The sequence below is a fragment of the Diceros bicornis genome, chromosome 12, assembly GCF_020826845.1.
Source record: "Diceros bicornis minor isolate mBicDic1 chromosome 12, mDicBic1.mat.cur, whole genome shotgun sequence".
In the NCBI taxonomy this organism is placed as follows: domain Eukaryota; kingdom Metazoa; phylum Chordata; class Mammalia; order Perissodactyla; family Rhinocerotidae; genus Diceros; species Diceros bicornis.
Window position 1 is genome coordinate 16,354,912 of NC_080751.1, and position 13,641 is coordinate 16,368,552.

A 13,641-nucleotide genomic window follows, 5' to 3' on the forward strand; every position below is an offset into this window, starting at 1 on the left:
CAAATATATAGGCTTTTGAGGATCATGCCTATTCTACTGCTCACTTATAAAGTAGTGGCTTTTGAGCCCTTTTGAATAATTTAGGCTTTTCTGGAACCTTTTTTGAACACTTATTCATGTGATTCCTATTCTTCTTTCTTCTCCTCACACAAAGAAGGGGCCTATTACAATCCAACGTTTAAAGCATATCATTTAAACTGTTTTTGCAACATACATACAATAATAAGAAAGCTATTCCGTTATACCTCCCACTCATAATGTCTCCTTGTGCTGTTTTCCTGGCATACAACCCATGTCAACTCACTTGAGTTTCTTCTCCTTTTGAACCCTTTACTGCTTTGCTTAAAGTGATCTTCTTGCTTACCGCAAGACCCATTCCCCAGATCAACTTACCCTGTTTTCAGATTTTACAGCTTTGAGATCTTACCTTGTTCCTTTAATCTGACTCTTCACAGTTTATGAACCTATCTCTGATCATCACTTAGCTAACTGATTTTTTTAATTAATATAAACATTTGTATTTCTAAAAACTGGATTTATCTAATGGTACAATTTAGGGGAGGATTATCTCTATAGGAATCTTAAAAGTTAATAATGTGATATATCCATGGTCTTAAAAGCTTCTCATCTGATACCTTCAGTAAGTTTCTGTTTTGATTTTAGTAGTATAGTTTCTGCTTTTAGAGATCCCTCAGTTTAGTTAAGGAGCAAGCACCTATGAATGAAAAAAATTCATGGTTAATGCACAGCAGTAGATGAAGGTAATGAAGATAATTTGGATTATTATAGAAGTAGTTTTCCTCATTTGCCCATTTTTAAGGTTAGAATAGAAGATCTAGTACAGGATTAAAGAGCATAATCAAATATATCTTATTTTAAAAAACACGCAAAAAAACCTCTTTGCTTTTTCCGGAGCACGCATTCTTTTGTTGTTTACTTCTCACTTGCCTTAAGGCTTCAACATGTTGGCTTAAAATTTTCTGTCTCATTTGTAAATCTCAAATACTATGAAATCATGTTTATAATTATGTTCCATTTGTTTCAGAGTGTATTTTTCTTTCTGTCTTCTTTTAAAGATGCTCTTACCTGAAAGCAAATAGCTGTATTGTAGAAGGAATAGAATAGGGACTGAGAAACGTTCATTTTGGGTTGTGAGATATATATATATATATATATATATATATATATATATATATATATATATATATATCTCACATATATATATATATATATATATATAAAACCATTAGAGTTCACCTGAAAATTAGTTGTGATCACTACAATGATTAACCCACTCTTCTTTTCTTCCCTCTTTTCTTCCCTCCCTTATTTTCTTTATAGAAACATACTTGATTCTGACAACTATAGTCCTATACCAGTAACAAGTGAAGAGATGTATAAAAAGGTGGTAGGACAATTCCCGTTCCAAGATATAGAGCTGGAAAAGGTAAGGAATACTTTAAATAAACTTCTTTGTTTGATTTGGCATCCTATAAAAGCTTTCATTGTATCAGTCTCATTAAAAGCATTGCCTCCAACTCCATGAGTTAGAATTCTAGAAGACCTTCAAAGGATGCTTTTTGGGCCCAGAAGAACAGAAGTTCCTGTTTTGGGAATCAGTAGATGGCTTTGGGGTCCGTCTCACCTCTAAGTGTTTGGGGGATTGCTGGGAGCGTTCCAGTTTGGTTTACGCTTTGAAATAAGTGCTTTTCTTATACTCTTAGAACATTTTATCCCCAAAACATACAGTATAATTTACCCTGTGTCCTATATAGTTTTATTGGTTTTGACAACGCATTGAGTCATGTGTCTGCCACCACAATAATGATACAGAACAGTTCCATCATCCACCAAAAGTCCCTCATGCTGCTCCTTTTTAATCAGTCCTCCTCCCTACCCCCTAGCCTTTGGCTACCACCAGTCTGGTTGCTATCCGTCTACTTTCCCCTTTTCCAGAATGCCATATAAATGGAATCATACAGTATATAATCTTTTGAGACTGGCTTCTTTCACTCTGCATAATGCTTTTGAGTTTCATCCTAGTCATTGCATGTATCAATAGTTCATTTCTTTTTATTGTTGAATATGTACCGCAGTTTAATCTCTTCATTTGTTGAAGGACATTTGAATTATTGTTTATTTAAATTTATAACTTATTCTTTTGTATCAGGAGACTTTTGGAGACATTTTCTTAAATTTGAGGTGGTTAAGCAGACAGTTTAGAATGTGGAAGAAAATTCCATTTGCATTTTAATTAATTTATAAGTACCTTCAACGTATGTTGGTTTGTGACTTGCTTTCATTAATTCTTGGTTTTACAGCAACCATTTCCAAAAAAGTTTCCTTTCTCTGAATTTGTGCCAAAAGTTTACAACCAAATTAAAGAATTTATCTACGCCTGTCTGAAGTTTTCAGAAGATCTTCATCTAAGGTATAGTATGAAATAGTGGAAATGTAACAAATACTGAGACTGTGACTCTGTATATAGAAAAACTCTGAAAACCTTTCAATATTCCCTTCAGCTCTGATTTTGAGTCTTGATATTAGCCCTTCACAGCATGGCACTGCTGTATTTATATAGTCACGGTGAAGGGAAAGGTGGGAACTTTTGCATAATTTTTGTTTATATTACTTATTTTATTCGCTATTTTCTTTACATATTTGTGTTTCAACACTTTCTATTAGTGAGAGTTCATTAGAAAAGAGTAGTATAACATACTAGTTTTTACATTCTACTTGATGAAATTTTAAGGCCAGTTAGGGGAGTAGCAGGTAAAATCCCTTGGAAATACTCTTCTTTCCAAATATTCTCTGGACTTGTTAAAGGTACCCATATCTCCTTTAAGTTTAATTATTTAGCTAACATATATTGAGCCTATTTATATACCACATACATCCCGATTACTGGGAATGCAGAAGTAAAAGACACAGTTCTTTGCCCTCAGATGTTGTTAGTATCTACTAAGGATAATAGACATAAAAATAAACAGTTAAAATATACCATGGTGAGTGTTGTAATATGTATAGTGTACTTTCAAAACAGCTAGAAGAACACTTAATTCATCTTAAAGAATTTAGGGGAGAATAGTCATCAGGATTGGCTTTCTAAAAGAACCTCTTCTTCTCAGTGAATATCACCATTCACCTAAACTAGAAATCAGAGAATCATTTTCAGCACCTTATTTTCTATTAATAACTATTTTTCTTAAAAACAAAGTTTCAGGCATTGGTGAAAATTCTTATAAACACCTTACAAATATGTTATAACATCTGTAAAATTCAAAATAGTACTCACCTATGAGTTAGTAGGAAGTATACTTTATTTTTACAGTGGAGGAAAGTGAGGCAGAGAGAGGTTAACATACTGTTAGGTATGTTACTGTATATAAATTATTATAAGTTCATTGCATAGTGACTTTTTCTATCCTCTTTTGGAGGAAAAGTAATATGGTAAAGGGATAGTGTGAGTAAATTGTTCAGAAGTCTTTTTCTTGCTTGACTGTATTAAGTTTTTGCCCGAAAACTCCCTCTGATATGTTTAACACTGACAATTTAAAGTAAATATTCAAGGGGCCGGCCTGGTGGCGCAAGCAGTTAAGTGTGCACGCTCTGCTGATGCGGCCCGCGGTTTGCTGGTTCGCATCCCGGGCACGCACCAACGCACTGCTTGGCAAGCCATGCTGTGGCAGCGTCCCATATAAAGTGGAGGAAGATGGGCACGGTTGTTAGCCCAGGGCCAGTCTTCCTCAGCAAACAAAGAGGAGAATTGGCAGATGTTAGCACAGGGCTGATCTCCTCACCAAAAAAAAATAATAATAAAATAAAATAAAGTAAATATTCAATTCTGGGGGATTTTACAGCTGCCTTTTATTCTTTGGTTGCCATTTACCTTATTTCCTGGACTAAATTTGCCTTATAACTTGGAGTGACAGAGATCACTTTGACCATCATAACTGTCATGGGGGCGTTATAACATAGGATGGAAGGCATAATACGTATAAAAACATTTACTTCTCTTAAACACAAGACTCTCAATACAAGAGAATGTGTATTCTGCTGCTGTTGGATGGAATGTTGTGTATATGTCTGTTAGGTCCGTTTGGTCTATAATGTTATTTGTCTGCTATTTCCTTATTGATTTTCTGTCTGGATCATATATCCATTGATGAAAGTGGAGTATTAAAGTCCCCCACTATTAATGCATTACTGTCAATTTTTCCCTTCAGTTCTGTTAATATTTTTTTTATGTAAGATACTCCAATGTTGGATGCATATATATTTACAATTCTTATACTTCTTGATTAATTGACCCTTTTCTCATTATATAATGACCTTCCTTGTGTCTTGTGACCGATTTTGACTGAAAGTCTATTTTGTTTGATATAAGTTTAGCAAACCCTGCTCTCTTTTGGTTAACATTAGCATGGATCTCTTTTTCTGTCCCTTCACTTTCAGCCTATGTGTGTCCTAAAGTGAGTCTCTTATAGGCAGCATATTGTTGAATCCTGTTTTTTTATCCATTCAGCCACACTGTGTATTTTGATTGAGAATTTAATCCACTTGTATTTAAAGTAATTATTGATAGATAAGAACTTATTATTGCCATTTTGTTAATTGTTTTCTGGCTTTTATATTTCCTTTATTTCTTCCTCTCTTGCTGTCTTCCTTTGTGATTTGTTGATTTTTTGCAGTAGTATGCTTTGATTCCTTTCTCTTTAACTTTTATTTATCTACTAGAAGTTTTTGTGTTTACCATGAGGTTTACATAAAGCATATTATTGTTATAACAGTCTCTTTTAAACTGATAACTTAACTTCAATTGTATACAAAAACTCTACACTTTTTCTTCTTTCCCCTGACGTGTTTTATGCTAATAATGTTATCTTGTACATCTTTTTGTATTACATATCCATTAACAAATTATTGCACCTCTGCAGGCACACCTCATTTTATTGTGCTTTACAGATATTGCATTTTTTATAAGATCCTCCACCAGCTAAAAAGATTACAACTTGCCTAAGGCTCAGATGATGGTTAGCATTTTTTAGCAATAAAGTATTTTTTAATTAAGGTATATACGTTGTTCCTTTAGACATAATGCTATTGCACACTTAATAAAGTATAGTGCAGACAAATTTATGTGCACTAGGAAACCAAAAAATTCGTGTGACTCACTTTATTGCGATATTTGCTTTATTGCGGTGGTCTGGAACCAAGCCCGCAATATCTTTGAGCTATTTGTGTAGTTATTTTAATGTTTTTGTCTTTTAACTTCTATACTAGAGTTCAAACTGACTTATGCACATCTATTAGAGTATCATACTGTTTGGAATTTGACTGTATATTTGCTTTTACCAGTGAGTTTTATACTTTCATACATTTCATTTCCTTTTATTTCAATTTGAAGAACTCTCCTTAGCATTTCTTGTAAGGTATGTCTAGTGGTGATGAAAACCCTCAGCTTTTGTTTATCCAGGAAAAATCTTTGTCTCTCCTTCATTTCTGAAGGACAGCTTTACCAGATATAGTATTCTTGGTTGGCAGTTTTTTTCTTTGAGTGCTTTGAATATATCATCTCACTCCCTCCTACACTGCAATTTCAGCTTTTCTCTTGCTGCTTTCAAAATTCTCTTTTGCCTTTGACTTGTGACAAATTGATTATAATATATCTTACTATAATCTTCTTTTGGTTGATTTTGTTTTGGGTCCTTTGAGCTTCACGTATGTGGATGTCCATATTCCTTCTAATATTTGGGAGGTTTTCAGCTATTCTTTCTTTTTTTTTATTGTGATAACATTGGTTTATAACATTGTATAAATTTTGGGTGTACATCATTATACTTCTATTTCTGCATAGATTACTTCATGTTCACCACCCAAATACTAATTACAATCCATCACCACACACATGTGCCTAATCATTCCTTTCACACTCTTTCCTCCTCCTTTCCTCCTGGTAACCACCAATCCAATCTCTATCTCTATGTGTTTGTTTGTTGTTGTTTTTATCTTCTACTTAGGAGTAAGATCATATGGTATTTGACCTTCTCCCTCTGACTTATTTCACTTAGCATAAGACCCTCAGTGTCCATCCATGTTGTCACAAATGGCTGGATTTCATCGTTTCTTATGGCTGAGTAGTATTCCATTGTGTATATATACCACATCTTATTTATCCATTCATCCCTTGATGGGCATTTAGGTTGCTTCCAAGTCTTGGCTATTGTGAATAACGCTGCAGTGAACACAGGGGTGCATGTATCTTTATGCATTGGTGTTTTCATGTTCTTCGGATAAATACCCAGCAATAGAATACCTGGATGGTATGGTAGTTCTATCCTTAATTTTTTGAGGAATCTCCATACTGTTTTCCCTAGTGGCTGCACCAGTTTGCACTCCCACTAGCAGTGTATGTGAGTTCTCTTCTCTCCACATCTTTTCCAATACTTGTTGTTTCCTGTGTTGTTAATTATAGCCATTCTGACAATATCAGCTATTATTTCTTTTTTTTTTTTTAATAATTTTATTTATTTATTTTTTCCCCCAAAGCCCCAGTAGATAGTTGTATGGTCATAGCTGCACATCCTTCTAGTTGCTGTATGTGGGCGCGGCCTCAGCATGGCAGGAGAAGCGGTGCATCGGTGCGCGCCCGGGATCTGAACCCGGGCCACCAGCAGCGGAGCACGCGCACTTAACCGCTAAGCCATGGGGCCGGCCCCTCAGCTATTATTCCTTTTTTTTTTTTTTTTTTACTTTTATTTATTTATTTTTCCCCCAAAGCCCCAGTAGATAGTTGTGTCATAGCTGCACATCCTTCTAGTTGCTGTATGTGGGACGCGGTCTCAGCATGGCTGGAGAAGTGGTGCGTCGGTGCACGCACGGGATCCGAACCCCGGGCCGCCAGCAGCGGAGCGCAAGCACTTAATCGCTAAGCCACGCGCTGGCCCTATTATTTCTTTAAATAAGTTTTCTGCCCCCTTTTCTCTCATCTCCTTCTGGGATTTCCATAATGTGTATATTTATTCTTTTAATGGTATCCCTTAGGTCTCTTATGCTTTCTTTACACTTTCATTCTTTTTGTTCCTCTTTCTAATTTCAAATAACCTCTCTTTGAATTCACTGATTCTTTATTCTACATGATTGAATCTGCTGTTGAAGCTTTCTATTGAATTTTTCGGTTCTGTCATTGTATTCTTTCTTCAGCTCCAGCATTTCTGTTCGGTTCTTTTTTTTTTTTTTTTTTTTTTTTTTTTTTTTTTTTTGTGAGGAGATCAGCCCTGAGCTAACATCCGCCAATCCTCCTCCTTTTTTGCTGAGGAAGACGGCCCTGGGCTAACATCGGTGCCTATCTTCCTCCACTTTATATGGGACGCCGCCACAGCATGGCTTACCAAGCAGTGGGTCGGTGCGCGCCCGGGATCCGAACCAGCGAACCCCGGGCCGCCGCAGCGGAGCGCGCGCACTTAACCGCTTGCGCCACCGGGCCGGCCCCTGTTCGGTTCTTTTTTTATAGTTTCTGTTTCTTTATTAATTTTCTCATTTTGTTTGTGGATTCGTTTCCTGATTTCATTTCATTATCTCTCTGTGTTCTCTTGCATCTCATTGAGCTTCTTTAAGATGATGACATCATATTCTTAGATGATATGATTTTAAGATGATGTTTTGAATTCTTTTAGATGATATTTTGAACTCTTTGTCAGGCATTTTGTGGGTCTCAATTGTTTTGGTTTGGCTACTGGAACTTTATTAGTGTCCTTTGTTGGTGTCATGTTTGCCTGATTCTTTGTGATCCATGTAACCTTGTGTTAGTGGGCCTGCCTTTGGGGTCACAGAGTTGGGTGTCTTCCCCCACATCCCTGGGTGGGCAGGACTACTCCTGGACCATGGCTGAGAGAAGCTGGAGCCAAATCACAGGGCTGCTTCAGGCCCTGCCTTGGGACCAAGGGTTTGCTCCAGAGGCACTGATGGGCATCTCGCCCACTGGGTCCTGGGTAGGCAGGGCCCCTCTTGGACCATAGATGGGAGGAGCTAGAGCCAGGTTCCAGAGCCACTTCAAGATCCACAGTCAGAGTAAGGTCAGTGGGCCTACCTCTGGGGGCACATATGGGTGTGTCTCCCATTGGGTCCCTGGGCAGGCAGGACTACTCCCTGTCCACAGCTACAAGGGGCTGGAGCCAGGTGATGGGGGTGCTTCAGGATCCGCACTAAGACTGGGATTGGCAGGCCTACCCCTGTGTACATGGATGGGTGTGTGACCAGGCATGTCCCTCTGTGGGCAGAAGTACTCCCAGCCTGTGGCTGAGTGGACCTGGGGCTGATTTACAGGGCTATTTCAGTATTTTCAGTCAGACCGAGGCTGGAGGGCTTGCCTCAGGGTCATGGATGGGCATGTCTCCTGCCCAGTTGTGTGTGGGCAGGATTGGTGGCTAAGCGGGGCTAGAGCCTGGTCCTGGAGCTCTTCAGGGTTTACAGCTGGGACCAAGGTTGGTAGGCCTGATACCCAAGGCGTGGGTGGGCCTGACTCCTGCCAGGTCTTTTGGCAAATGGTGTTGGTGGTAAGGCCAAACAGGCTGTAGCTAAGTTCACAGGGAGTTTGGGTCTGTTCCTGGGTCTGTAGCTGGGACTACACTTAGCATGTATGCCACATGAGCATGGGCTTGCCTTCTCAAAACAGCCCTCCTTGGTCTTGGGCTCCACTGGGGTTTTACAATCTCTTATCTGGATCCCAAAGTTCCCACAAAGGCACTTTTGTCCATGGATGGCTGCCAAATTATTGTTGCTGAGTGGGGCTATGGGTGGGGGACCTCCTATTCCACCATCTTGCTGATATCACCCCTCTATTTTTAATTGCTCCTAAAGAAAATTATTTGTCTAAAGCAGAAATAGTAACAATGTCTAGTAAAGGTAAATGTATGACAGTAACAGGGCAAAGGATATGAGAGAGGAATTGGATATACTGTTTAAGGTTTTTACATTATACATGAAGTGATATAATGTTTTTTGAAAACACATTCTGATATATTCAAGACATATATTGTAAGACCTAGAGTAACCACTGGAAAAATGTTCAAAGTCAGGTGAAATTAATATGCCAATAGTGCAGATAAAATGGAATCGTACAAAGAACACTCAATTTGAAAGCAGCCAACAAGAGAGGAAAATAGGAACATAGGAGAGGTGGAACAAATAGAAAACAACTAGCAAGATGGTAAATTTAAATCCAACTGTAGCAAAGTTGCATATGCACTGGAATGGAGTGTGCACTCTGTAGTTGTTGAGTGTAGTGTTCTCTAAATGCCAGTTAAATGAAGTTTGTTAATTTTCTATATTCTTCCTTTTTTTTTGGTCTACTTTTTCTGTCAATTATTGAGGAGTGTTAAAACTATCCAACTATGATCATAGATTTGTTTGTTTTTCCTTTTAGACCTCTCAAATTTTGCTTCATATATTTTGAATACAGGTTTTTAAGTTCATAACAGTTAGGATTGTTATATCTTGTTGTTTTATTCATCCTTTTAATTTTATGAAATGTGCCTCTTTCTCTGTGTTAAAAATTAGAATAGTCTTAATGTCTGCTTTACCAGATATTAATATAGCCATAACTTCTCTTTTTATGGTATACATATGACTCTTCTATTACTTACAACCTTTTCTTTTTTTTTTTTAACATGTTATTCTCAACTAATTTCAACATTAAAGAAAAATTTTGAGATTGTTATGATGCACTGAATACCTTTTATCCAAATTCACCAATTTTGGCATTTTGCCATATTTGCTTTATTTCTCTCTCTCTCCCTCCCTCCTCCTTTCCTCCCTCCCTCACTGTCTTTCTGTACATATACGTGTGTGTATATAGTATTATAAGCCCTTATGTTGTATAATAATTTTGATTAATTAGTTAAGATGTTGTTTGTTCTCTGTAGTTATTATTATTTTTCTTTTGGAGTAAGTAATGTTTGTGTTTGTGTTGAAGTACTTTGAGACTATATATTTAGTCTGTTAGTTATCAGATGTCCTCCACCTCCCTCCCCCTTATAGTATCCAGTAATGATTCATGCCTGAATCAGTTCTCTCTCTAATTACTAGTTTATGATTTTTAACTAATTAGTGATTTTTAAATTCCTTGTATATGTATTACTTGGCATCTTATTTTAAGGAGTTCTTCCCCATCTGCTTGCTTGCTTTCTATCTATATCTCTCTTTCATCGACCTCTCACCAGATCAGACTCATGAATTGTTACTTCATTCAGTTGGTTCATTCCTTTACTGTCTATATTCGTTTAAATGCTCAAATTGTCCCAGATGCAGCTCACACTTGAGCCACTTCAAACTGGCTCCTTTACCTTGTTGATGTACTCCTATCACTTTTTGGAAGATTTCCTTACTTAACCGTGATATCATTAATTTCTCTGAGGAACCCAGTACCTTTTAGTGCTGAGAGGTATCTTGAAAATAAGATCTGGGCATGTGTCCTTATATTTAAAATTGTCATTTTTGAATCAACAAATAGTTGAGTATTGGTTTTTTATGCAATCTGCCTAATTGGAGTGTTTATTCCATTACATTAATATATTTAGTGATATGGTTTTATTTAAGCCTTCCATCTTGCTATTGTTTTTCTACTTATTCCATTCATTTTTTTTGCTCCTTTTTTTCTGTTTTCCTTCCTTCTTCTCGATTAAGTCTTTTTATAGTATTATGACTTCTTCTTACTATTGGCTTACTTGAGTATAACTTTTTTTTTTTTTATAATTTTATGTATTTATTTTTTCCCCCAAAGGCCCGGTAGATAGTTGTATGTCATAGTTGCACACCCTTCTAGTTGCTGTACGTGGGACGCGGCCCCAGCATGGCGGGACAAGGGGTGCATCGGTGCACGCCCGGGCTCCGAACCCGGGCTGCCAGTAGCTGAGCGCGCGCACTTAACCGCTAAGCCACGGGGCCGGTCCCTAACTTTTTGTTTTATTTACTGTTTGTGTGGTTGCTCTGGGGATTACAGTGTACATCATTAGCTTATCACAGTTTACCTTGAATAATATTATATCACTTTACATAATTTAAGAATCTTACAAAAGTATAATGTAATTTATCTTCTAACTCCCTTTTTTGATAGTGTTGGCATATATTTCACATATACACCTGTTTTTAAACCCTAAAATATGTTGTTTGTGCTTTGAACATTTGATAGTATTTTAAAATTCAATAAAAAAAGTAGTTCTTTATATTTACTATGTATTTGACATTTTCAGGCCTTCTCATTTTTTCCTGCAGATCTAGTTTACACACTTTGGTATCGTTTTCCTTTAGCATGAAGAATTTCTTTTAGCATTTCTTTTAGTATATATCTGCTGATGTTGTATTTTCTTAACTTTTGTTTGTCTGAAAATATTTTTTGACTTTTGTTTTCAAAATATATTTTTCAAGATATAGAATTCTAGGTTGATAGTCTCCCTTTCCTCACACTTTAAAGATGTCATTCCACTGTCTGCTTCTGTTGTTTCTGAAGAGAAATAAGCCATCATCCTTATTGTTGTTGCTCTGAATATATTGTCTTTTTTCTCTGGTTGTTTTTAAGATTTTCTCTTTACTTTTGAACTCGACAATTTGATTTGTGATGTTCCTAGGTGTTGTTTTATTTGTATTAGTTCTGTTTGGGCTGTGCTAAACTTCTTGGATCTGTTAATTGAGATCTTTTATCAGATTTGGAGATGATTTTGCCAGTATGTCCTTAAATATGTCTCCTTTCTCATCTTTTCTTCTTCTTCTGTGACTCTTCTTCTTCAGCTGCTTGATAGATCATTCAGATTTCATCGTTACTTCAGTGAATGTAAAGTCTCAGTTTTAATTAGTTGCCAAGTACTTCTGATTTCAAATGCTGTTGCAGAAGTCTCTTTGTCCTTAAGACCAACTCTGAAATTCCAAAACTTCCATCCAGGAGCTTATGTCTGATCTTAACAGGATTTGAGCGGGGCTGGGTGTCAGCTGTGATTTGTTTTTGCTCTCCTTGGGGTTGAACTTCGGTAGATCCCTGGAATCTAAACCCCTTGGAAAATTTGCAAGATCTCTTTCTGATTTTTAGTACTGCCCTTACCGTTTCTTATGGAGCAGAATTCTTATAGGAGGGAATGGTTGGGTCAGTGTATTTATCTTTGTTTGAGAGCTCTTCCAAATTCCCATCTGGAACAGCAGCACACACTATTAAGGGTTTGGCTGATTTCTCTTCCTCCCGGCAAAGCCGCTCAGCCTGTGACTCTTCCGCTCCGTCGTCCGTCTGTTCCCAGATTAGGCAGTTGGCTTCAGATATGAGAGAGGCTGCTACTCTTGCTTTAGCTTTCAAGGACTTGTCCCAGTGTGCAATTTAGTTCAGTTCTATATTTTTTGTGTTCATTGCACTTTGTTGACATAAAAGGAAAATATAGCTTTTAGCTTGGACCTAGCTTTCTTGTTGTTCTGAAGGTAGTGATGGTCTTTCTTGATCTTCTACATTGTATCCAAAAGTGGAACTTTTGCTAGAGCTTCTTAAGGCATAAGGGAGATATGTAATAAGTACAGAATGCCATGAGGGTGATTACAGTCAGGAGCACCAGATTATTTCAGGCACCTGTGTTAATCACTTTTATAGCAACCTGTACTTATTTGTAGTTCATAATAAAATTGATATGATGTAATTATGAATTTAATATATGAAGACAGGAACCATGACTATTTTGTTCACTGCTGTGATCTCAGTATTTCACCAACACAATGCCTAGCACTTTATTTATTTGTGGAATGAAGTATTTTAATTCAATAATAATTTTGGAAAGGGTGGCAGTGGGCCAGAGGGTTTTGGTCAGTTAAATATATCCTTATGTGGACCTTGTAAAAATATTTTGATGTATCATTTTTTTCCTAACTGATTATGGCCTCACATTCTGTAGTCTTATTTCTTTCTAATATTTTTCTCTTTTCCACATAGTATGATAATGTAGCTTGCCTGTATATAAAGAATTGTAAGATTTTTAGTCTGACTGTACTAAGCCTCTGATTTTCTTCTGTAAAAGAAGAAATGAGTGAGATAAAACTTGTGAACATTGTACACAGCGATAAATTATTAACAAATAACTGCTCACAAATTTTTATTTGTAGTTATTTGTTGATGTTTATAAACAAGTGTTGTTACAATAGTAACCTTATCATTGAAGAAATGTTTTTCTCAAAAGGATATCTTTTATAGAAAGGCATCTTGAGTGATGCTTTCAGGGGCTTATGAAGGATGTTATAGGTCTAGAATTCAGTCTGTTGGTTGCAAGACTGTTGTATTCTCTTTTAAACCTTACATATAAAGATAGCTATTGAATCATTTTCTTCATGTTTAGTTTCCTTTACTGAATAGAAAATGTCATTATTGATCACTTTTGGGATAGTAAGAATTATAAAATATTTATGCGGAATTAAACTACTGGCTTGAAATATTTATTTTCAAATGAGAGCTAAATAGACATTGTATGAAAGATGATGCTATCGGAGCAGAGATGTCTTTTTTTAGGGACCTTTATCAGCTAATTGTGCAGGAAATCTACAGAGCGACCAGGTTAGAAAATTATAAATATTAACAGTCTCTGAAGGAATTTGGAAGTATGAGAGGAGTGATGGTTTCAG

General features: G+C 36.6%; 1 protein-coding gene across 3 annotated transcripts in view; it reads left to right on the forward strand.

The window, feature by feature from the left end:
- Positions 1-13,641, forward strand: part of EXOC6B (exocyst complex component 6B) — a 588,554-nt gene that overhangs the window by 318,977 nt on the left and 255,936 nt on the right. For all 3 annotated transcript variants that reach the window (XM_058550958.1, XM_058550957.1, XM_058550956.1), the window contains 2 exons: positions 1,342-1,447; positions 2,322-2,431. In XM_058550958.1, the coding sequence (XP_058406941.1) occupies positions 1,342-1,447; positions 2,322-2,431 (216 nt within the window). The remainder of the gene's footprint in view (positions 1-1,341; positions 1,448-2,321; positions 2,432-13,641) is intronic.